At 36.4% G+C, this 25,453-nt stretch overlaps 1 protein-coding gene across 4 annotated transcripts in view; it reads left to right on the forward strand.

Moving 5' to 3' along the window:
- The window catches only part of sema5a (sema domain, seven thrombospondin repeats (type 1 and type 1-like), transmembrane domain (TM) and short cytoplasmic domain, (semaphorin) 5A), a 148,079-nt gene that overhangs the window by 23,846 nt on the left and 98,780 nt on the right, over window positions 1–25,453 (forward strand). For all 4 annotated transcript variants that reach the window (XR_005622044.2, XR_016149226.1, XM_089125679.1 and 1 more), the window contains 2 exons: window positions 14,578–14,805; window positions 24,741–24,840. Coding sequence is in view for 2 of the 4 variants with exons in the window: in XM_089125679.1 (XP_088981805.1) it covers window positions 14,649–14,805; window positions 24,741–24,840 (257 nt within the window). In the remaining 2 variants the exon portion in view is untranslated. The remainder of the gene's footprint in view (window positions 1–14,577; window positions 14,806–24,740; window positions 24,841–25,453) is intronic.

Raw genomic sequence — 25,453 nt, forward strand, 5'->3', positions numbered from 1 at the left:
CAAAACGGAGGACTTCAGAAACGCTGACGCTCGGCTCTATGATTGGGTGTTATCAGTCATGACGTATTCTTCCCTGATTCGTCAATCTCTCTTTACACCGGCACGCATATGCCCAGTGTTGTTGAATGGTCACGTGATCAGCATTTTCAGTCGTTTTAATGTGGACTGAGATCATTTCTAATACGCAGATAAAACGCTGGTGTGGACGGAGATCGTATTCGTTTTAATTCTCCGTTTGCAAACAAAAACACAGTAGTGTGGACGGGGCCTCAATCTGCTTGCAATCACATCATTCTCTTTAGGGCACAGCTGCTGTCTGCTGTCGTCTATGTGTAGCAAGTCCCGTACTTGCTCCGCAGCAGCAGCAACAGCAGTGTAATTGATCATTAGTGACAATGTTGTAATTTTTAGCATGCAATTTTGGATGTAGGCTAGTGTATAAGATGTATTAGCTATTGTGCTAATTACATTATTATGGGTGGTCTAGACCAATTTTATATAACATGACAAATTACAGTACAACCAACTTGGGGACAACACTTCTATCCATTCAGTCCAATGAGCAAGCACAAAAAGAAAAAAAAATCTTTTCATTGTAGTTATTAATTTTAATTTTGTATTAGCTAATACCCCCCATCCATTTTTTTGAGATCTATCTAAATGGCAAATCCTGCCTCTTTGAGTCAACTCGGATTAAACATTTGTTGAACCGCCTTTATAGGTCACTCATGAGTGTGAACCCTATTTATTCATAAAGGAGAACGGGTTTTACTGCTGAAGGGCTTCAATACTACAATGGCGACATGCAGCTGCGGATAGTGATAGTGTAATTTTCCGCAAGTTTCACCTAGCTCTTAGAGGCCAAGCGTGTAATTAAACCTCTAAAAATGTCAAATGTTCAGAGCGACAGGCATTATGGGCCTTATCGCTGCACCTCCAGGGGGGTGTGTTTGTGTTCTGTATGCATTTGGCATGACGGGTTAATTTGAACTGCATGACTTTCAGTGGGAGTTTTGTGACACCTTAAACACATGTAGCAATTGGCATCTACCTGAAATGTCAGTCAATCTGTGTATCAGTGCGTGATTTAAACAGATTTTTACAATTTAGGAAAACATTCGATTTTTCTTGTCATCTCTTTTGAGAGCTTGTGAAGGTTTATGTCTTCAAAAAGGCTCCTGTGATGTGAGGGAGGCTCACTGTCATGCTCAGGCATTTAAATGTCTCCCAAAACCAAAGTTTTTGGAGCATGTGGAAAATAGTTGTATACTGTCAACTAAAAGTGGTTCACGTTATGAGTTAGAATTAATAAGGCTTTAAGATAAAACAGCCTAGTTGTTTTATTGAGATTGGTCTTCTACCGCACATGAGACTTCATTTCAAATGCAGTGTTACATTTAAATATCAGCTTGGTTTGTCTTACAATTCTTCAAGAGCAATACATTAGCATAAATTAGACAATTAAGATAGCTCACTAAAGTTTTTGAATTTTTTTTTTTAGGCTTCTGAAACTCATTTGACAATTAAGGTTCTTTTTCATAGAAGAAAAGAGGGCTCAAGAAAATGTCCCAAATTGCTCTAAAGTACATTTTATTGCTGTCTTTGGTACACAACTGAGACATGAAAAATGTTGAGAAAAAATGCACATAACTTCAGTAGAAGAACTTCAGTAGGAGTCAGCAGAACAGGATGGTGACTTTATCTGACAGTGATAGTTTTATGAGATAAACGTACAGTAAGTAATACTAGTGCACCCTGGGAACCTTGATATTGGCTTTTATGTGCAGATATTTCTCTTGAAAGCTTCATATGTCGAATGTACTGATGATTTATCTTTTGATCATAGGGGATATAGAGTGAGATATTGAGATATCTGGAAACAAAAACAGATTATAGAGAGTGTTGTCTGCAGCATCACAGATGAAGTATAAATTCGCCAATGACAATGTTGATAGTATATGTACATGAACAATGTTCACTTTTTCTCAGTGTTACCTGGAACGATAAATTCTCATTTATTGTCAGCAAACATCTGCGAGACGATGCAAAATTTTGGCAGCTTTCTGGCAGCTGACTGCTTCAGGGCCCATGGACAGTCAAATTGACTGAAGGTTATTAACAAAACAGCTATTGTAAGAGAAGATTCGTCACTAAAAACTGCATCATGCTTTACTCTTTAAACAGAACAATGGCAAAAATATGACATCAACAGCCTTCGTAACGGCAGTCCTGTATGCTATGGCGTTTTGCTTCGGGAGATTGGCCAGAAAGTGCTCCCTGTTCCTTTTCTTCCTGTTCCTTTCTTCCTGTTCCTTTTTCAGTTGCTTATAAACCTATTAATGGCACAGGTGAAATTACACTCTATTTAGCACAAACAGGACAACCATAATATGTGAACATCATGTATGTTCATATTTTAGTTTTTGAGAGAATATTGTTTATGCATGGTTATTGAAAAAACAAAACACATAATAAATATGTGTCCACAAGACTTTTGACTAATGGATTTTTAGAGTGGACTTTTGAGTTATGGCTAATAGCTAAAACTGTAATGGCTGATGGCTAAAACTGTAACTGTTAGTTACAGTTCCTTTTTGGAAGCGTTTCAGAATGAACTTCACTGACAGAGAGAAGGCAAAATTTGCATCATGTTTATTTTTCTTTATTTGACAAAAATCTGAATACTTATATGTAAAATCAAAATCAACAAAGTAATTTGAGTCTATTTGAACTGATAAGGAAGTAGCTGGTGCAATAGCCGACCCCAGAGGGTTAAACACTGTGTTCGTAGTCATCCAGTTTTACAGATTTTCAATTCGTGTTCTCTTCATATTTACATGTATGATTCTTTGTAGCCTTTAGCCACTGTCTATGCTCTGAATTCTTCACTGGAAACTGAAAATAACACCATTGTGACTTAAAGATTGCTAAGAACGATATCATACTAAAGCAAAGCAGTAGGGGTGAATTACAATAAATTGGGACCCACTGAGAGGAGCAGATTGGTAGTGGCCTTGAATGGCAGCATGCCCAGTATATTATGTGTGTTGAAGGTTTCCTTCCTGTTTGGTGAAAGGGAAGACATCCTTTTTCTCTGTTTTGTCTAGTCAGGTTGCACTGATTCCTGAGTTCTGCACTTGTGATCTGGTTAAAAGTCAACCGTGACCTAGATTTGTTGTTTCAAGGCACAGGTTAAATGCATCTTAACAAATACCTTTTGTCTCAATGTTTGTGAGCCTGCAGGCTCTTCTTCGTGCCTTTGAAAATGCTTCTGGATGGGTCGGTGTCTCAATGACCTTGTGATAACAGGCTGGCTCAGTTACTCTTGAAGAGAGCCACATAACTACAGAGCCTCAGCTTGCTTTCAGCATCAGGAAAGCTTTGTCTCGCACATATCCAAGGATAGTCAGTGCTAGTTCCATCAGAGGTTGTGTAGAGAAACAGATAGTTAAAAATAAAGGCTGTATACCTTGGGAGAGTTAGGGTGTGACTGGCTGAAATTGCTGGGTGTGCTGTCCCAGATTTAAATCTGACTTTGTATGTGGCCAGCCAGCCCAAAACTACCCTTTAACAGCTCCAAAGCTATTGCACTGAACATAACCCTCAATATGTCAGTCTTTAAGTAGTATTGTTTTCGTAACTAGCCTGCAATTGTGGCTCCCTACCACCAACAAGTTGAAGCCAGTTCCAACCAAGCCCTCCATCAATTTTGCTCAGTTGTTGGCTGTCATTGTGTGGGAGAAAGGAGAGGTTTGCGTGTGTTTGTCTGTGTGTGTGTGTGTGTGTGTGTGTGTTACTTATTTTCTTTTTCTTTTTTCACTTAATATTGACTTTAACAGATTTAGCGTTTAAGATTTTAAGATAAGCGGCTTGCTGTTGTCCGATAGTTGACAGATGTTGTCTGCTCAGATGTGCAATCTGTTAAAAGGGTGTTGGTTTAACAGATTGAGAGAGCACTGGACCCAAAAGCAGTATTAGATTTGAGATGGAAATGGTTCTGTCTGACTGAGAAGAAATATCAGTTGAGGATAAAGAGGTTGCTATAGCGGAAAATTCCATTCTCGCTTTGAAAAGTAGTAAATGTTTACTGACTGACATGCATGCGTTGCACCTGGGAAACTACAGCGATAGTTATTTGGTCAACCAACTATCACTTTAATATATACGTATTTTTTAATGCTCAGCTTTGCCTTTTGTTCTCTCTTTTTTATACAGATTTCAGGGAAAAAAAATTGTTTCTCTGTGTATTTTTTTTTCTTAACAATTTGGCTGGCTATGCAGCATTTTGTATGGTATTAAATGCCCTGCCATTACATATACCATTATTTATTTCTATGTTGCTGTGATGAAATTATCTGTGTGTGTATTTGGATTGAACCGAATGTAGACGGCACTGCAACAAAATTAAATGAAACATGAAATTACTCTTTTTGGTCATCTTAGTATCCTTTATATAGTTTTTTTGTATGTTTATATCTTAGTTTCCATAGTTACTCATTAGTTACTCACCTGTTCTTAGTTCTATTGATTACTCTGTCTGTGTATTTAAACCCTTAGTTTCCTATGTTCATCCTTCCATGTCATCTTAACCCTTAAACTGGCAAGAGTAGAAAATGCTAAGCAAAACATATTTGTTTTATATCATCTGGACTTAAATAAAACATATCCAGAAGAATTTTTGGTAACACTTTACTTGAAGGGGTGTGCATAAGACTAACATGACACCTTCATAATCATCACATGACATATGTTATGAATATGAAGGAAGTTTTATGCATGTTTATGACAACTGTCATTGAGTGTAATTTGCTCAGTTATGACATTTTTTAAGCAGACATGACATTGAGATGTCTTTGTTATGACACCTTGACATAAACCAATACACCATTGCCTGTGTCTTTGTCATGACAACTTGACATTACTAAGACAACTCAACCTGTCAGAAATATGTTATAAAAACGACATAGCAGATTAATTACCAAACTTAAGAAACCACGTAGCTTTATTGGTTAACATTACATTAAACTGTCAGGTGTTTGGTTTTGACATTGGCTGTCATGAAGCCATTATAACTTTTTTTTAAAAATTGATATATTTTGGATTTAATGAGTTGTGTCGCCTGGGTCACGTTGCCTGATTAGGGTATAAAAAAGGACCAAGTCATTAATCTGCTAACTGTTACTGCCACTGCATGTTTAAAGGACAAGTTCAGTATTTTACACTTAAAGCCCTCTTTTTAGATTGTTTCTGATGAAATAGAATGGTTAAGATTGAAATTTGGACACATGCTGCTGGCTCGAGAATTTTCAGTTTCTCCGGTATATTTACTTATCTCAAAATCTGAATGTTCTGCACCACTGGAAGCCATGTTGGATTTAGGTCAGGCTGACTAATTGATCACAAAAAAAAAGATTCAAGCAAATCACGTGACCAGCATACTCAAGACAGACCAGGCTGTCATAAGTGATAAAAGGATTATGCCCCAAAGAAGACAATAAAAACGATGTGTCTCATGAGTCACGTTGCATGTTTTAGAGTTAATATTAGGTGATTGTACTATTATGTGTCCTTCGTGATCTCCTACTTGTAACCATTTGGATTTATCATTGAAGACGGTTTGTGTTGATATTCTCTATCACCATGCATTTACTATGGCCACAGATTGTGACAACCAGAGAGGGTCTTAGCTATTTTTTATACATTTATTTTGGAAGAATTCCTGAAATATATTTAAAAAGCAATGCAATATTTAAGTATAAATATATATACTTATCGGGGCCCTTAGTAGCCAGGAAGCAGATTTCAATTTTCCTTTGTTGTTCACTATAGGTTCACTTTTGCCTTACATCTCCAGAGTGAGATATAAATGCTATTTAGTTGTTTTAATTGTTGGTCAGAGACCCTCTTCTTTCCTAATAGTCAGAATACAGACCAAAATACACTATAATCTGGGTCAGTATGCAAGTCAAACGTCAAAACTCTGGCTATAGAGCATTCACAATGACCTGTCTGGATGTTACAGCTCAATAAAGTACTATCCTGTTACTTAGGAAACCCTTGTGATGATGTCAGTTCTAACACTGATGGTCAATTAGGATGTTTCTTAATATGGGGAAGGCTATTTCTGACAGCACGACTGAGCCGTTTTCAATCCTCAAGAGCTCGAATGAAAATGCCCTTTTATTTATTCTTTGTGTGTAGTGACGCCCGGAGGCAGCCTGAACCAGATGACCTGCGCTTTGCCTTTTCTGGACCAGATGCTGCTAATGCCTCCTCAATCCAGTTTCCTCAGGGGTGTTTGTAGAAATATCCATTTTAGTGGAGACGTCAGAGTGAAAAACAGAGATGAGAAAGATTGAAATTGATCTAGAGAGGAAATAAATCTGTCTGTGACTGTCTGTGCTGGTTTGTGTTTCCTTGTTGTCAGTCTATAGTATAGGAAACCTATATTTCCCGTCTTGTCCCATTATTGTTTTTTTTTCTCAGGGTAAAAGTCTGCCTTGTATATAGCCGTTCAACCGAAATTCCCTGGAACAATTTGTCCCAGGAACTTTCCCCCCAGACCTGTTGCTGCCTGCATTTCCACCGCGTCTAAAGTTACCGTAAAGATTAGGCAAATTAGTCCGGTGATGTAGGACTCAGCAGCAGGAGCAACATTACAACTCTTTATGGGCTTCTCCATCGACTTCATCGGACTTTATGCCTCCATGTTCCCCCGATTGCCTGCGAGCTTCTCCTCCTGTGTGTACGGTAATTTCTCTACTGTGCGACGGAGAGTCAATTCGTTATTACGCAATCGTTAGCCTATTTTTTACAAAAACTGCTTCTACGGAGCCATGACATAAGATAGAAGGTAATAGAGCCTTTTATACATTGTCGTGTTTCTTTAGAAATAAAAAATGGTCAAATGGAGTCCTTGGTGATGTGAAGTTATTCGCTGTCAAAGTGACGCCAAAATGAATGGGAGTCAATGTAAAAGGTAAAATTCTGCTACAATGGCGCCTCCCGCGAGGCTTCAACTTCCGGCTGATTGATTACCCCCTGGGTAGGACTGTTTGCTTCTTTACAGTTCCCACTGGATTTCATCCTCTGAATTGAAGCTTAAAGGTTCTCTAAGCGATCCTGGGTGTTGACGTTCTGAATATTTTCAAACAAATCGGAGGCTAGCTAGACCCTCCCTCCTCCGCATCTCATCTCCTCCCCCTCCCTTCCGTGCCTCCTGAAATAATTGTGAACGTGCATAGTTCTAGCTAATTATATCCTTGTGTGGGTTTGGCGAACATAAGCGTCAATTTTGAAGAAAAAAACAATTTAACGTTACCCACCTGTCCAGCAAAAACAGAGCAACCTGAACTGGAAGCCCTTCTGCCGCCGGAGTTCTCGCCATCGTTCAAAAGCTTTGCTACCGATGTAAATTCGGAACTTCGCACGTTCTTTATCCGACTCCTTCTTTTTAATTTGTTCTTCAGAATGACGTCTATTTGGTCGTGTGTCGGCCATTTTTCAAACTTCCCTCTGATGCTTCTATCTCCTTCACACACACACACCCTTCATGTGCACGCGCACTAACCCCCCAGACCCACCCTCAAATACTTCTTGCCAGTGATTGGCTGGAACACTGTTTGTTAGGTTTCGTGGTCCAGGTGAGACATGATTGTTTTTGTTGCCGTTTTTGGAGCCTGTGGTGTCTACAGAGACCGTGTTTTTTTTACAGTGTGTTTAGGGGACAGGCAGCTAGCCGATAATGAGGAGGCGTTTGATGTATGTGACAAAAAATGTTTTGGCCCCACATCGCTTAGAGAACCTTTAATACACCCCGAACCTCATCGTATATGTTAAACTCTATTGTTGATTCGAATAGCAAACAACTTTTACCGCAACAGATTTAAAAAAATGGTGGTTGAAATAAAAAGTATTTGTTCTGCGTGGAGTCAACCAATCAATATGTGGTATGAACTCCACCAATCAGCATGTTCAGTGTCCAAGTCCCACCCCTGAAGTTCCTGAACTTTGAAAAAGCAGCATATATATATACGACGATAAGCCGAATATAAGACGACGATATACTACGATAAGCCGAATATAAGACGACCACCCCATTTTCCAGACTTATTTTTGGGAAAAAAAATAGATTTTTGTGGAAAAAATCAGTTTTTCAACAGAAAATTATTTTAAGAGCAAATTTCCGAGGTGTTGTACCAAAGGCCTCGCATCACCTGTGCCTCGTGTAGAGGCCCGCTAGTTGGCGGAGATCGGCACATCCTATGCACTTCCTGTTTGGACCGTGACCACACTGAGGCCGCACTCACCAAGGGCTGCTGCCCTGAGTGCGACGGGATGGATTTAACCACCCTGTGGGATCGTCTGCTGGTTTTCGATGATGATCTCCCGCTCTCTCTCTCCCTCTGCTCGAGCCGTGCAAGAAAAAGCACCGTTCATAGAGGAGACCCGCCCCCTTCTTCCTGGAGGTACATGACGAGCTGACCAATCATGGAAGGCTCCATATTCAGCACGTCTGAAACCCTCTTTCTTCTCGACGGCGCGGGAGAAAAAGGCTATCTATCAATTGGTTCCTCCCCTCGAATATCAGACAACCCGGAATATACCCTTTTTCAGCCTATTTTTAGGACAAGAACCTCATCTTATATTCGGGTATATACGGTCCTACCTCGCAAGCAGGGACTTTCGGAGGGGGAAATATTTACCTGGAAATTCATTTAGTCCCTGGTTCCTGCGGTGTAAACACGCACCCCAAAGTCCTTAGTTCCTGGGGAACGTTCCTGTGGTGGAAACACGGCTTACGCAATATGTGTCTTCTTCCACAAGTGGGTTTGAACACAGTTAAGATGGATCTGTGCAAACATGGAGAAAACACAACGTGGATAGTGAAGATCACATATTTGGGTCTGCCGCACAGTATGTTCATTTAAAGTGTATAATTATAAGCTCTCGCTCATGTCCATGAATGATAGCTGTGTTAGTCAGCGACCTTGCATGTATAGAATGAGTTTAATGACACCCAGAGTTTAAGATTTTTATTTGGGTGGCCTTCAAACTAGTTTGAAATCTGTTCTTTCATTTTTCTTTTTGATTATGGCTATCCTACCATAAATAAATAGTTCATAGAAAATGAAAATAGTCATCATTTACTTTCCATACAGTTGCATATTTTAAAAAGAATGAAACATTTTTAAATACGTCTTGCCTACTCTTTTTATGAGTAATGTAAATTTGGTAATGTAAAGTCACATTTTGTATATATGTGATATTGGATGCAGCCTCAGTGACATCTAATTCATGTATGAATCATTCTTTTGAGTCCCATATTTTCAATTATCCCTTTTCACTGATTCAATTATCTGGTTCCTTCAGTTAACAATGGTGATGAAAATGAGTCTATTATTTGTTCAATGCTATCATATGGCTCACTCATATTCATATAATCATATGGATCACTTTTCAGGCTACCTTTATGGTGGTTTTGCACGTTTTGAAGCTTAAAAGCTCTTGTCCTCTAACACGAACACTATTTAAAAATGTTTCTTTTGTCCATATAAGGGTGAATGAAATGAAGACGGTTCAAGATGGAACCAGATTGCATTTTATTGCGGAAGATAGTCCAGTGATTCAGCACTGAATATGGTAGACTGTAATATGTAGAGGATCCTGTGTTTCTATATGAATAATTAGATCATATTGACCAGTGTGATTTCCCATTACTTCTCTCTTGAATTAGAGTTTAGCTCATTTTAGCAGGAAGCCTCTCAGACCGCAGTGTGCATGTGTGAGAGAGAACACAGCCTGTCGGACTGGTGAAATGTTCCATCACTGTCATGTTCATTGTTATTTCCTGCATGACAGACAATGGACCACAACAGGAATATGTGATAATGTCATGTGCAGCCACTGTATGATTAAAGGAAATCAAGTGTTTGTGTGCTGTCAATGACATCCTGACTAACAACCAGCCATTATGTTGTCCTGTTGGTAATTGGTTAAGCTTGCAGGAAAGTAGAAAAAGAGCTGGAAATTATGGACATGGAATCTGGCAATCTTGCCAGCCAGATTCGAACTTGCTGTGTCCATTTGAGCACCATACTGTAACTCAATGTGTCAGGAAGCAGACTGTAGGTACGCTGTCTGGTAGGCCATATCTGATCTTTTCAAGTTGTTTCTCTGGATGTTCATGCTTGTCAGGTTTGGTTTGATTAAAACACACTGCAACCGGTGCAAACGCTCTGATAGTGTGGTTCATTTATATAAGTGTGATCGCTGCCATCCAAACCTTGGTGCTCAAAACAAGCGGACCAAAACCCACCTTTTCACCAGGTCTCGGTCTGCTTTCAGACAAACTCTGATGCGGTTCAGTGGAATTGTATATGCAACACGGACCAAAGACATATAAACAAACTAAAAACAGCATGTGGTGACCATTAAACATACAGAATGCTCAAGAATACCTGGTACATCCTGTCATATGAGCTATGTTGCCCAATACAATTGGGTAAAGGTGTCAGAACCACTGATCTGTCGTGTAAGATCTTCGCTTGCATATGCAATGGAGGAATTCCTGGCATTATTTTGATTCCTTTACACATTTTCTAAGCTCTTCATGATTAAAAATGCCATCATAATGTACTCGCATACAACGAGTGCATTTATTCCAGCACACAGCATTGTTTTGAAATGTTTGGTAAGTTCCATCTAAAAATATACATCATAAAGGATTCAATCAATGTTAGAAATGACAGTGTGAATGCTAAGCAAACAAGGATTTATCATTTTCTGTTTTGGTCAGGACCAAAAAAACATAAACTAAAAGTGTGAACACAATCTTAGAGATTAAAAGCAAATCCGCTTGCATAAAACACTACTTATGGATGTTTGCACTTTTCACAAATCAACCGCTGAGTTAGTCAGTTAGTCGCTAATGTAATTCATATCTTTTATTTGATTTTTTGTCTCTTTCTACATATACAGTATGAGGGGGTGGGATAGTGTTTAAGCACTGCAATGTGCTACAATATGAAATGTTATCTAAAAACGTATTTTCCCCCCATCAGTAACGTTGGGTTTTGAATCCAATTTCTAATATGTGCGTTTGATTGATTTTCTATCAAATGTACTGGGAATTGTTCATAAGAGAAAATCAGAAATCACTAAGTTCTGTCCAGTAGAAAGTGGTGGCTCCACTCTGTCCAGCGTCTGCTAACAGGAAACTGTGTGTGCATTCAATAAGACAAGGGGATGTAAAACCCTGTTTCCACGCACTAGAGACATGAGTCTCCAGACCCATCAACAAGCCTTTTAGATCTGCAGTGTGTCAGTTACTGAGTCCCTGTGGCCTTGCTGATGAGAACAACTTTGGTCTAATCGAGTTTTGTATTGCCCTTCGCACACTGACTCAATTTCATCTGTACTGTCATAGTGTAGAGAGGCTAGGAAAGGAAAGATGGAGGGATGTTTGATTGACAGGTTATTGCACTGCAGTGGTAGAAGTTCTTGGCTTTGATGTAATGCTGCAAAGTCCATCCAACTGACCTGCAATCAGATTCTACAAAACATGGACTTCTACTTTACACTGTAAAAATGAATATGCTTTATCTAATCAAAAAAAAAAAAAAAAAATGTGGCAACAGATTACTATTAATTAAATTTAAAAAAATAGAATTGAGTAATAATTAATCAAATTAATTCCTTAAAAGTTAACCATTTAAAATGAGTAAAACTTACAACAACAAACAGAAAAAACATAAATTGAAGTCACCATTATGGTGATCGGTGTTTAAAAATGACGTGATTCTGCTTGTTAACATCAGATGTCTTCAATGTTGGCAATATAAAATAAAGAGTTCTTAATTAATCTTTGATTATTTGATTTTTGGTGTAAACTTTACTCAGTTTAAATGGTTAACTTTTAATCTTTTCAGTTTAATAAAAGGAATAATTTGATTAATTATTACTCAATTCTAATTTGTTAAATTTAATTAATAATATTGCTTGTAATCTGTTGCCACAATTCTATTGATTAGATAAAGCATATTCATTTTTACAGTGTATTATGAGTCAATACATTATTTTATTGTATTTATGTGTAATTAATTAACAGTAATTAGAGTGATTTAAAGGAATAGTTCACTCAAAAACTGAAAATTATGTCATTCTTATGTGCTTCCAAAATAATAAAAATGTCAAAAACATTCAACAAAATTACTAAAACTTTAACTGAAATGAAGTTAAAATGGAAAAATATTATTTAAAATTAAACATATTAATTAAAAAATATATCTCAAGATACTAAAATGATGTTGTTGCATGCAATTTAAGTGTCCATGATTCACTTTAGTGTCCATTAAAATGGAAAAATATTATTAAAAATCAAAAATATGAATAAAAAAAGATATCTCAAGATACTAAAACAATGTTGACAGTTTAGGTGTCCCTGATTCATTTCAATTATTCACTTATAAAGGGATAGTTCACCCAAAAATGAAAAAGTCATCATTTACCTGGTGTAGGTTTATGCCATTCTCTTTGTTTCTGACACACACAAAAAAATGTAAATAAATATATTTGTCCCTCTCTGTCTCATCCATATATTGGCAGTAAATAGTGACAAGCATCAATCTTAAAAAAAAATATATATAAAAAAAACTTGTGGCTTGTGCCATATATTTCAGGTATACAGGGGTTTGATATAAAAATGAATACATTTAATCTATTATTTAAAGAAAATCCAGACCTTGGCCCTTGTTTTTTTTTTTTTGCATGACTGCATGTTCATGAGACTATTAGCACTGCAGTTCACTCCGACTCATCCAGAAAAGGCACACAAGTTGTGAGAAATCAAGATCAATAAAAACGTGACATGAAATTCAACAGCTCAAAATCAAAAAAATAGCATGTACTTATACTTTCTTTCCTGAGTTGAACATCTCTTGACCAAAACTCCATGGTCTCATGAACGTGCAGTTATGTAGAAAATACTAATTTAATACCATGTAATGTACAGGATTTTAATTTTTCGGTTTGTTTTTCACCAAACCCAATCCCCCAAAACACTTGGAAAATACGACGCATGGTCGCATAGGTCGCATAAGACCATTCTGTATTTTTTGCATCTTTTTTTTGAAAGCTTGATGCTGGTTGCTATTCACTGAGCGATAGAAGTACATTTAAAAAAGAAAGAAGGACATATGGCATTAGAAGAACAGGGTGAGTAAATGATAACTTCATTTTTGGGTGAACTGTATACATTTAATACACATATTTTTACAATTAGCTGTATTTTTTAATTTTTTTATTAATTTATTTTTTTTAATGAAAAGAAAATAAGGATTAATCTTGGCACGATTTATAAAATTTGCTTTATGGGCAAATATCAGACCATTGCCTGAGTTCTTGCTCTTCAGCCCATGAGTCTGAAAATCTATAATCACACTATTTTCTCAGGAGTGCAAAACTACATTGAGTTGTGTGTCTGTATGTGAGCAGTGTGATGGCCCCCGTGGAGTGTGTTTACAATGTTCACTGAGAGTGTAGAGCACTTCAGAGGAGCTAGAGTGCAGATCCCTGTGCTGATTTGTGGAAGTGAGGTCTAAGGTCAAAGATGAGAGTGCAGAAGGATGGGGAGATGAATGTAGTGACCCCAACAGCTGCATTTTCTTTATCTGGCAACAATCTGTGCCTGACGCTCTTTTACTACAGTATGTCATGTTATGTTATTCTCAGTATATAGAATAACAGTATGTTTATACTGAGCTTTATATAATGAGGGCCACTTTATATGGAATTTAGAAAAACTCATTAAAATATTTTAAAGAATATATTAATGTATTTCATTAGGAATATATAATATATTTTATATGATATTTGCTTTCCTTTTATTACTTATGTCATTTATTATTATTATTATTTGTATGATTGGTAAAAAAAAACCCCAATACATTTTATAGGCTATAAAATGGCATCAGGTATTTTATTAATATTTATGTTATGTTTTTAAATTTTATGTATCTGTTCAAATTTGAAATATTTAGAAACAATTATGAGTGATTAACTTCCAAAGTAATACACAGTAGGATTTATCCATAAGAAGGGGAGACAACATTTTAACATTATCACACATATTTTAACCATTATAGATTAGTGTTTGAGAATGTTGTTTCACGCTGTGGAAATAGTTAAGCAGTTAAGCAGAAGAACAAACTTGCACATGTAATTATCCAGGCAAATACAATCACTTGGCATAGACAACATACACTCCAGGACTTGGTAAAAATTACAATTGCGATATATAATTATACTCCTTCAATCTTTTGAAATCCTCCCATACATAGACTCAAAATTCTGAATGTTAGAACAAAAATAAAAAATCCAATTCCAATTTATTCCAATATACAGTTATAGCAAAGTCATTATGGTCAGGTCCTGACTTCAAATAATGATCTGTTATATAGTGCTTTTTTTTAAAAATTATTTATTAATGAAGGTTATGAAAGTTATTATAGTGTTTTACCAGCAAAATCAATCAAACCATATCACACTCCTTCAATCTTTCTCTCATTTTCTCTGCAGATTTCCGTGGCAGATGCCCAGCACCCTATGCCCCTGCCCCAGCAGTACTGAGCAGAGTCCCTTGGACCCCCATGGCTCCCCCCACGGAGGGAACGCCCCTGGCCCGCTGCCTAGTCCTGTTGCACAGCCTGCTGCTGCTGTTGCCCAGAGGGGTGCCCTGCCGGGGGGCCACACGGGCCCCGGAGTCCCCCTGCCACAGAGCTGAACACCCACTCATCTCTCACACAGGTCAGCATTTCTATCCCACACACCACATCATTATAGCAAGGTACAGGAGAGCTTTGTTCTTGATTTGGCATGCTAATTAACAGTGCTTGCTGGGATATACAACACTATTAATATCTGCTTGTCAAGCTGTGACGTATCAAATACTTTTTCCGGGTCCAGGAAATTGCTCCGTTTCAAGTAAAAATACCATCTCAACAACTGTTAATGGGCATTTTGCATTCATATCACACCTTTAAGCTAATCGTTTAAAAACTCACAGATTAAAATACAGTCTCTTGGCTTCTGAACACCAATATTTTAATGATTCCGAAAAAAAATTAATTACTGTCTAACCAAATTAGATTGTGGTATGGAGATAAAAGTTAGGATCGTGATTTTCCGGTAGTAGTACAGCACACTTTGAGTGTATATTAGCACCATTTGTTGTTTGCTTTTGAGATCTGATGGTGACAAAAAATGGTGACATGAGGCTTTACATTAGGCTTAGCTATATAAACTATTGACAGCACTTATGTCTCATGAAAATGATTTTCACCCCAGTTTAAAACAGTAATAAGTTTTATTTATTTTTTTTGTACATTTATGAGACTTTCAAAAAATATAACAACTTCTAATTTAAATGACAAACAATCCCATAATAAATGTCATTTAACTGTGCCGGTAGCACTTTAGAATACTGTATCTTACTTGCTGCATAACTAATAGGGATTTATTGAAGAACTAATAGAGCATTCTTCATGAACTACTGTACTACTAAGGAAGATGGGTTAAATAATCAGTATGTAATAGAATTTCATAATTGTGTTAAGTATCAGTTATAACTACTGAATTCTGTCATACCTCCTAAAGAATTACTACTGATTATCTATAATTAAGGTTCTAGAACTAATTTAGAAGTAACTACTAATGAACAGTCATACAACACTAATCTTAGATTAGTTTTTATATTTTATATACAGTACTGTGTGTGTGTGTGTGTGTGTGTCCTACGCATTGAATGCCATTGAGTAAATTCATGTATTTTAGGCAACAACTGAGGGATACTGAAAATATAGGGAATATAAGGATTAGTAATTAATAAAGAATTATTAGATAATTATTCAAGAATAATTTTTTTTTATAACCTGGAACAGTATTCTAAAGTGAAAATACAGGGAACCGATTAGTAATTAATAAATAATTATCCAGGAATTAGGCTACTTATAACACTATACAGGGAACTTATTAGTAATTAATAGGGCTGTCAGTTAAACGCGTTATTAAAGGATTAGTTCACTTTAAAAAAAAAACAAAAAAACTTTTGCTGATAATTTAGTCACCCCCGTCATCCAAGATGTCCATGTCTTTCTTTCTTCAGTCGAAAAGAAATTGAGGTTTTTGATGAAAACATTACAGGATGTTTCTCCGTATAATGGATTTCAATGGACTCCAACAGTTTCAAGGTCCAAATGAGAGTTTCAGGCCATGTTTACACGGAAACGATTCTGAAGAGAAAACGCAAAAGTGGCGTTGCGTTATCACTTTTTATTGTGCATTTAAACGAGCATTTTTGGGTGGGAAATCCGCGTGCATATGGTGACGCAAAAGTGTGTGATATTCAATGTTTATGCACTCCAGGCGGCTAGGTGGCAATGTGGAGCACTGCCACAAAACAACACCAAGTCCACACGCCTGCGTACAACCTTCACTGACAAGCAGACTTTTTTACCGTTTACACTGGAATGCGGCGATGGATAGTTTTTAAGATTTCCACTCTGGAGGGTGGGTTCACTTTTTTGCGTTTTTAAGCCCAAAAAACGCCGTCGCCGTGTAAACGAAAGGATATTTTTACGTTTTCACCCGTGAGTGCTCTCGTGTACACAGGGCCTCAGTGCAGCTTCAAAATGCTTCAAACGATACCAGATGATGAATAAGGGTCTTATCTAGCGAAACGATCGCTAAATCGAACTTTATCGAACAATAAAGTTTAAGTTTTGTGTTCTGTTTAAGGGTTTGTGTTAAAGTTTAAAGTTTAAGTGTTCTGTGATGTGTGTTCGTGGCGCTTCTGTTTGAACTCGTTCATCAAAATGAACAAATCTTTTTTCGAGTCATTCAACGAACGAAATGAACGAATTGACTAGAGAAAAGATTTGTTCATTTTTATGGACGAGTTTGAACAGGAGTCATGAATGCGCATCATGATATGGCCATTATAATAGGAATAAATGCATTACAATGACATTATATAAATATAATACATTTATAAAATTTGTTAATTTGATTGGAATGATTAGTGGGGGAAAAAAAGTTATGAGTTTTGGTCTGTAACCGGTCCTACTCGACGCGCTCCGAGCGGGATTCAACCCAGCGTCTCTGGCATGGGAGTCCAGGGGAGTGAGGTTTACATGCACAGCTCTCACTAGATTGCCTCCATTACATTTGTAAACAGTCCTTGAGACATGTTTTCTGACTACAGCACTAAATCCATTTTCCCTAAACAGTGTGTTTTGGGCCAAATCATAGAAATCTAATTGCTTTGACAAACTCAGTCACCTTCCCCCCAGCTTAAATTACACGACTCCCTTCTGAGAGCAGGTATTATAATCAATGTAAATTTAGCAGGCGGATTTCAGTAAATAATTCTGTAGCTGAATGTCAGAACCAAAGGGGGTCTATTGGGGCTAATGGAGTGGAAAGGCAAGGTCAATGTTTTAGAGTAGTGATCATCAGCTCTGACTGTAAGAACTTGAGAACGAAGCTATGGGTCAGCATGAGCTAGTGAGCGTATCACAAACTTAACCCATTGTTTTTTAAATGTGTCCTATGCCAGTATACCATCTGTGTTACAGAATGAGTGTGAGTTTCAATATTTAACACCCATCTCACACACACAAACGCTAAAACGCGAACCTTTTAATTAGCACCCCATTCATAAAATATGCATAGTGAATGCAGAGGTAATAGCTTTATATCAAGCAGCGACAGGGAGGTCTGTTTCACGCACATACACACACACACACTGTTCATTCCAAACACATAATGCTCCATTGGCACCGTTTTGAAAATGCAATTCCTTTGGTAGCTCAAATAATCTCCGTTCTCCCTGTTTGACTGAGCTTTTGAATCAAAGCTTTCACATCGCTGAACGAGCCCCTGTCTACACATTTAACAGCCACCCTGCTGCAAAACCAAATACCTGCACGCTTTCACAAACAAAACCCCTTCTTCATAAACACATTTATTCTAAGAGCACTGGGATCTGCGGCCACTGGCTTTTTGGTTTTCTCGTATGTGTTTATTGAACTTCTCCACCAAAACTGCTAAAATAAGCCATGAACTCCTTATGCCCTTTATGGCCTCAGCTCTCATCTGGAGTTCAGATATGCTGTGCTTTCTCTACAAGCTCTTGTATGTAGTTATTTATCCATTCTATAACAACAACTACAAGTTTACTACATTTTGAAGTATGCTAAATATATACAGTATATGAGTGTGTTTATGGATCTATATAATTATTTATTTGTTCATTAAAATAAATAAAACATGGGTAAATCTTAATTTTAATCAGTTTAAAAAATGCAATATAAAGTACAAAATCTTAAAGATATATTTTTTTTGTATTTTGAATAAGAGTTCTTGTCTGTATTACTTTAGAATATTTCATGTATTTATGTTAATAAAAATGGTAACACTTTACAATAAGATTCATTTATTAAACATTAATTAATGTATTAACTAACATGAGCAATACATTTGTTACTGTTTTTGTTCATCTTTGTTAACGTTAGTTAATACAAATCCAGCTGTTCATTATTAATTTGTGATAGTTCACAGTGCATTAACTAATGTTAACAAGATTTTAATAAAGTATTAGTAAATGTTGAGATTAACATTAACTAAGAATGAACAATACATCAGCATTTGTTAATCTTTGCTAATGAACCTTATTGTAAAGTGTTACCATAAAAATATTACATAAATGCATACTATGTGTTTCAATTTAAATGGATATTGTATTTATTTAATGTGTACTTTACATTACATTTCTGATCCACAGTTTGTTTACTAATTATTTATATCTAAAACTATCCATCGAATTGCAAATTCTGTTGCCGTTTATCTTCATTTGTATTTCGTTTAAGATATCAGTGTCTGCAACTTGATTTACTCTAAATTTGAGTTCGATAAATGGCAAATGATCAAATGTTATCTCAATATTGCTTTGACAATCTAGAATTCAACATATAGGCAAAAAGGCATTGCTTACTGAAGCTTTTCACACCTTAAATTGATACTTGCACACTGCCTAATAAATACCTTCTGTTTTTTAAAAATGTCGTGCTTTGTGAAATAGTTTCCTCTATAATTATAGTCAAACACACAGGCGGTTCAGTGCTTATCTTGACAAAGGCTTTATAGAGAAGAGTGATTGATGGGCATGTTTTTTTTTTGTTGTTTTTTATCAAAACCTTTCAGACTTTGTCAGGCCACCCAGTAGAGTGAATTGAACACTGAGAGAAACATTTTGCTCTCTCCTTTAATTTGCCTTTTTGAATCAAGCCTGCAGTCTGCATTTATAGAGGAGAGCAGCCTATTTGGAAAAAAAAATCAATAAAAAGGGTTTAGTCACAGAGATGTGTGTCGATCCAGACCAAAAGGGAGTGTGTTTTCCTAAATGGAGCACCTCTGTTCTCTTCTCCAGAGTGGTGCGGTGACACGTATCTCCGTGGACTGCATAATCCATGTCCGTTTGGGATCAAAAAGTGGGAAGGACACCACGGACAGTCGGCTTTCCGCCCGGCAGACTGTAAATAATATAAATATACGTCCTTTCAGCTATGCCTGAACTCCAGCAGAGCTCCATTGTTATCTCTGTACAAAGACACACTGGTTGATTAAAACAAAATGTCCATAACTGTGCCATGAAGCCGTAGTGCTCTGCTTATGAGTGCCGGTTTGTACAATAATGGTCTGGACAGATGTTGCACATTCATAGTGAGTCAGGTTGGCATTTTGTTTAGACTTCAGAGAGTGTTTTTTTTTTCTCTCTCTCTGGGAAAACAATGACAGGTTTAAGAAGCAGATGTTTCCTCACAGGTACAGTACATATCTATGATCAGTAGGAGTTTTGTCTGCAGGAGCTTTTGCTGCATGACTTGGTGCAGAAACAAACACTTTTATTTTCGAATTTATCTTATTTTTGTAAGTTTCCTAAGTGAACAGTTTTTAAAGTTTCAGTTAAAGGGATACTCCACTTTTTTTTGGAAATAGGCTCATTTTACAACTCCCCCAGAGTTAAACAGTTGAGTTTTACCGTTTTCGAATCCATTCAGCCGATTTTCTCATAATTAGAAGAATATCAGTAACCGGACAGTTTCTGGTCTCATTGACTTTCATAGTAGGAAAAAAATATACTATGGAAGTCAATGAGACCAGAAACTGTCCGTTTACTGATATTCTTCTAAATATCAGAAAATCGGCTGAATACATTCGAAAACGGCAAAACCCAAGTGTTTAACTCTGGGGGAGTGGTAAAATAAGCCTATTTCTAAAAAAAAGTGGAGTATCCCTTTAAAATTAATTATCCTATTGATTTATATATGTGACCTTGGACCACAAAACCAGTCACATGGGTCAATGTTTTTGAAACTGTAGATTTATACATCATTTGAAGCTTTCAATTGATGTATGGTTTGTTTGGATTGGACAATATTCTGGTCAAGATACAACTATTTGAAAATCTGGAATCTGCGGGTGACAAAAATCAAAACATTGAGAAAATCGCCTTTAAAGTTGTCCATTTATTATTGCGATTGTGTTGCATTCATTTACAAAATATCTTCATGGAACATGATCATAAAAGAAAAATCGATCATTTTGACCCATACAATTTTGGCCATTGCCACAAATACCCGTGCTACTTGTGACTGGTTTTGTGATCCAGGGTCACATATGTAAATGTACTTATAATAAATCAGTGTTGATTTATGCAACTTTTACATTCATATCTACCATGCTGATGTCTACAAAAACAAATTGGTGAACTTTTTTTTTTACTCAGAAATTGTAAGTGAATTTCAAATTCAATTATAGAGGGCAAGTAACACATTGAATTACATTTTTTAAAGTGAAAAACATGAATTATTTCTTCTAAATGTTTGAGAAAACTGAAATACATGCCACTCTCAAAAATAAAGGTTCCAAGAAGAACCTTTAACATCCATGGAACCTTTCCATTCTTTAAAGCGAAAAGGGGTATCTTTGGATGATTAAAATGTTATTCACACAAAGAATAAAAAATGGTTCTTTTAAGAACAGCTCACTGAAAAGTGTTTATGGCGTCACTGATAGGACCAAAAAACTAATATTTTTTTCATAGTTTTCGTTGGGAGTGTTGTTGAAATTATAGTTTGGGGTAATAATGAAGGTTTTATACAATATCACTGTAGTTATTGCAATAGCTAACATGAAATCATAATAAACAATATTTTTACAGAATTTATAAACCTTGTTTCATGTTATTCTATGCATATACTAATATATTTTCAACATTGTATAAGCTTTAACTTTTGTTAATGCTATACTGTATGCATTAACAATGAAAAAAAAGAATATAAATTAACATAACCTTTAACATTGCTTTACAGAATGCTGTAGTTTGTAAGTTTGATGTCTAATCAACTAATGTTGACAAATTCAAGCTTATTGCTAAATGTTTCCAGTTTTTGTAATTTAACAACAAAAAAAATGTTTGTAAGTCATTTGTAAGTCAGTTTTAACAAACGATCTTCTAAATGAATAAATGTCAATTAAGTCTTTTTTTTTTCATGAAGTGTCAACATTTGGAAACAATACACACTCTTTGTAAAGTGGTTTTGTCTCATTTTAGTCTTGAAATCCTCCCTGTGTAATTTTGGTCAGATAACTTGTTTAAGAGCCACTTTGTGCCAGAAGACCCCAACATTTACACAGCTGCGGTTTGTCAGATGTTCCTTCCTGTTCTTAAAGAATCTTTGAAACGAGCAAACATATTAATGTCTATTAAAAGCAACAGTCCTTGACAGTTCAAGAAAACAGAAGTTTTACAGAAAAGTTTTGACAGCCGTGGCCTTGAAAGCTTTAAATTGCTTCCATGCTGAGGATGATTTTTTGGAAACTGCCTACATTGTTTTACATCTTCATGCTATTTTTATTTGACATGCATTGCTAAAGTGGCTCTGACTCTTGAGGTAAAGTTTTTTGCAAGGCGATTTGTGTTTTACACATTTCGATAGTATGTAGTAATCTGTTATTTGAATGAATTTCTCATGAATTGACACCTTTACCATATATAACCAAGTATACTGTATGCTGAAGGACACAAAGATAAAACGAACATGAACGTCCACCATTAGCCGTCATGAGAGGACTATAGGTTTTAAGCTTTTAAATTACCCAGGAGCCTTAAAAGAATTAATACATTTTCAACATAGGAAACTGCTTCCAAGAACCACATTGAGCGTCTCCACATTCACTTATGAGTTCCACGCTTGCTGGAGTTAGGGCTATTCCATAGAGACATGCAAGATTTATGGAGGAACATCGTGGTAACTGATGCTGTGGATCTTTGGGGAATTCTGCCTTGCTTTTGTATGCTTGAGACACTCTTCTTCAGAAGAAAAACAACCCCATAAGAGTTAGAGGAAGCTTTATTCTTCAGTAAAGCTGTTTATACTGATTATTGGCAAAGCTGAATTTTCAGCATCATTACTCCATTCTTCAGTGTCACATGATCCTTCAGTAATCATTATAATTGGTAATACTTTATAATAACTGCATATAGTGGTCAGTTAACCATGTATGTGAGCTCATCTAAAGTGAGGACTATTTGTGCCTTGTAAAGCATTTACAAATGAGATTTAAAGGCTCATTCATCTTTTAAACTGAAAAACGAAACAAACACACCACAGTGATACAGAACATAGAAACGTTTAACTGAGCCTTTGCCTTTGCTTGAATAGTCCTCACTTTAGAGGAATGCACAAAAATAGTTAACTGACCACTACTAAATTCTTTATCACTACCTGATTTAACCCTGAATTACAGTAGAAAATAAATGCTAAGCAATTTAATTTCAATTTAAAATTAAAAACCCTTCTCATTCATTTGGTGTGGAACAAAGCGTTTTGAGCGGCATTTATATGCCACTGCAACAGACGCATATTGCAGTATTAGACTAACGACTAATCATTTAATTGTTTAATTTAACCTCTTAACTCTCACCGCCCTTTTTTGAATAGACATGGAAATGCTCATTTCAAACGTAAATGGTTGTAATTCAAGAATGCTTTGGAATATATAAACGTAAGACTGGCCTCTTTTTAAAGAAATTTGGCAGATTTTTCTCGAAGCGAAATAAATTAAGAAAGTGAAACAAAGTGAAAAAAGTTATAGAAGTTTGAGTTTATAAAAATGTACAATGTAAAAAAATGTATTATTCATATTTTATATAAAATATATATTTTCAAAACCTAGGCTACTCTAAAACTGCAGAAAAATCAAAGCCAAAAATCTGAACAAGTTGTGTTTCAAATTTTAGGTTGATATCTCAAAAAAAATAGCTTTCAGTGAGATTTTGTTTGGGCGCAGTACCAAACTTTTTCACTAGGGCACAACCAGACTCCATTAGAGCCCATATAAGGGCGCCTCCATTTCCATATGTGTTTTGAGTGATCTGAACCATCATTTTCACAAATTTCACACAATTTATGAAGTAGAAATCCTATTCAGAAGTAGTATGGGAAGTTTGGCCGATTTTGATATGAATTCAATTCAACCTCTAGGAATCACATACAAAGAACACACATGCCTGTTATAGCCTATTGCCATAACACAAATGGTGAATTTATTATTATTTTTTGTAATATTTAAAACATTTTCAAACCTTTTTTCTAAAATAATTGAATGGATGCTATCTTTTGAAATCTTGGCATGAAATCAAACTGAGGTTTCTAACTTTTTTTCATGATTTTTCATGTTCATTGCTATTTCAAAATAAAGGTCTCAACATGCCTTATGAGTATGAAAATATTCTTGTTGCAAACTGATAAATTACGGCTCCTGTGTAAATTATTTTGAAAATCAGTCACCAAATATGGAAACTAGAGATTGTAAGCTTTCAAATGATATATAGTTTGTCAATATTACGTAAGGTCTTTTCTAAGATATCATTTTTTTTAAAAATATAATGGCAACCTGTGGGACGGTGACAGTTAAACGACGATTGGACATGGGAAATTTGTGAAAATTGACATCCCTATTGACAACACAAACCAAACTCTTACAGTCTCAGCTTCAACTACAGTGTTCGAGGTCTGGTTAAAGTAGACTCTGTGTGTAGGCAGCCAATGTAGACCATAGACTGGCATTATTCAAATGTATTACATTGTCCTGTGTAACAGGAAGTGAGGAATTGCTGACAATTCGTTTTGGCAGAATATTTCAGACGAGATCATTAAATTTAACTTTATCTGTCATGCACTTTGATCTTTAAAACTCTGCCGACCTTTTTACATTCACAAGCTATATTACACACTGCATGAAAGGTAATATTTGAAAATAATAGGGGGCACTTTAATGTGAAACTACACCTCAGAGCTGGGAAAAAAGGCAATGACCAGTAGCACAACTTAACAAATTATAGCATTACTGGAACAGCTAACCCAGCAGCTATCCCATTACACAGAGGTAGGTAGGCAAAAAAGATGTTAGACAGGCCAAGATTGAGGCTTTAATGCTGGGGCCAGAGGTTAATATGAAAGGCGCCACAGCAAGAGCATTTGCTATGCATACCATACACCCGCACACAAACACACATGAATGCACTCTGGTGTCCACTAACAGAATGGGAAGTATTACAAAATATTTAACGGTATCTGCGTGATGAGCACTAACATGTGTCCTCTCTTGTTCTGCAGAAATCGAGCCTTGGATCCATCGATTCAGATCTGAGGGCACCGTTGATTATTCACAGCTGACCTTTGACCCAGGCCAGAACGAACTAATCGTTGGCGCAAGGTAATGGCACCTTTCTCCATCACCATTATGAAATTGAATTAGGGCTCAGTCCATGTGTCTCAGTATACAAATGAGTGTGTTTCGCGATGTCATAGGCTCTGACAATGTGTCAGCAAAGCCATACGTTCATATTTTACTATATTTTCAGCAACACTAAATTGACACCAACTGCGAAAATGTCACGATTGCCAGGTTTCCCATGATTAGCCCATTACTGACAAATAATATGAGTCTTCACAAAGCCACACAATGAAACTGCAGGACTTTTGTGGCAGACAAAGAACAGCATAGACCCTCCTCGCTGACAGTTACTTTCATAAAATATCGCACCATGAATGTGAGAATAGGATAGGATTTCTTATGTCCAGCTCTAATTAATGAGTGTGATGATTTCCACATAGACTTTCACACTGTCCTGCCATACATCTTCAGCCAAATTAATCTCATATTCCCGATCTGTCAGCAGCCCGGATGGTCTCCAAGCAATTATTTTGTGACAACCGCAGAAACGGGTTGATATGAGGCACTGTAACAGTTCATTCACCCACAGGACCGAGAGTGGTGGAATAATTACATTTTCTCTGAGAAGCAAGGATTACCGTTCACTTCACTA

The sequence above is a fragment of the Pimephales promelas genome, chromosome 22 (assembly GCF_988280905.1).
Source record: "Pimephales promelas chromosome 22, fPimPro1.hap1.1, whole genome shotgun sequence".
Lineage (NCBI taxonomy): Eukaryota > Metazoa > Chordata > Actinopteri > Cypriniformes > Leuciscidae > Pimephales > Pimephales promelas.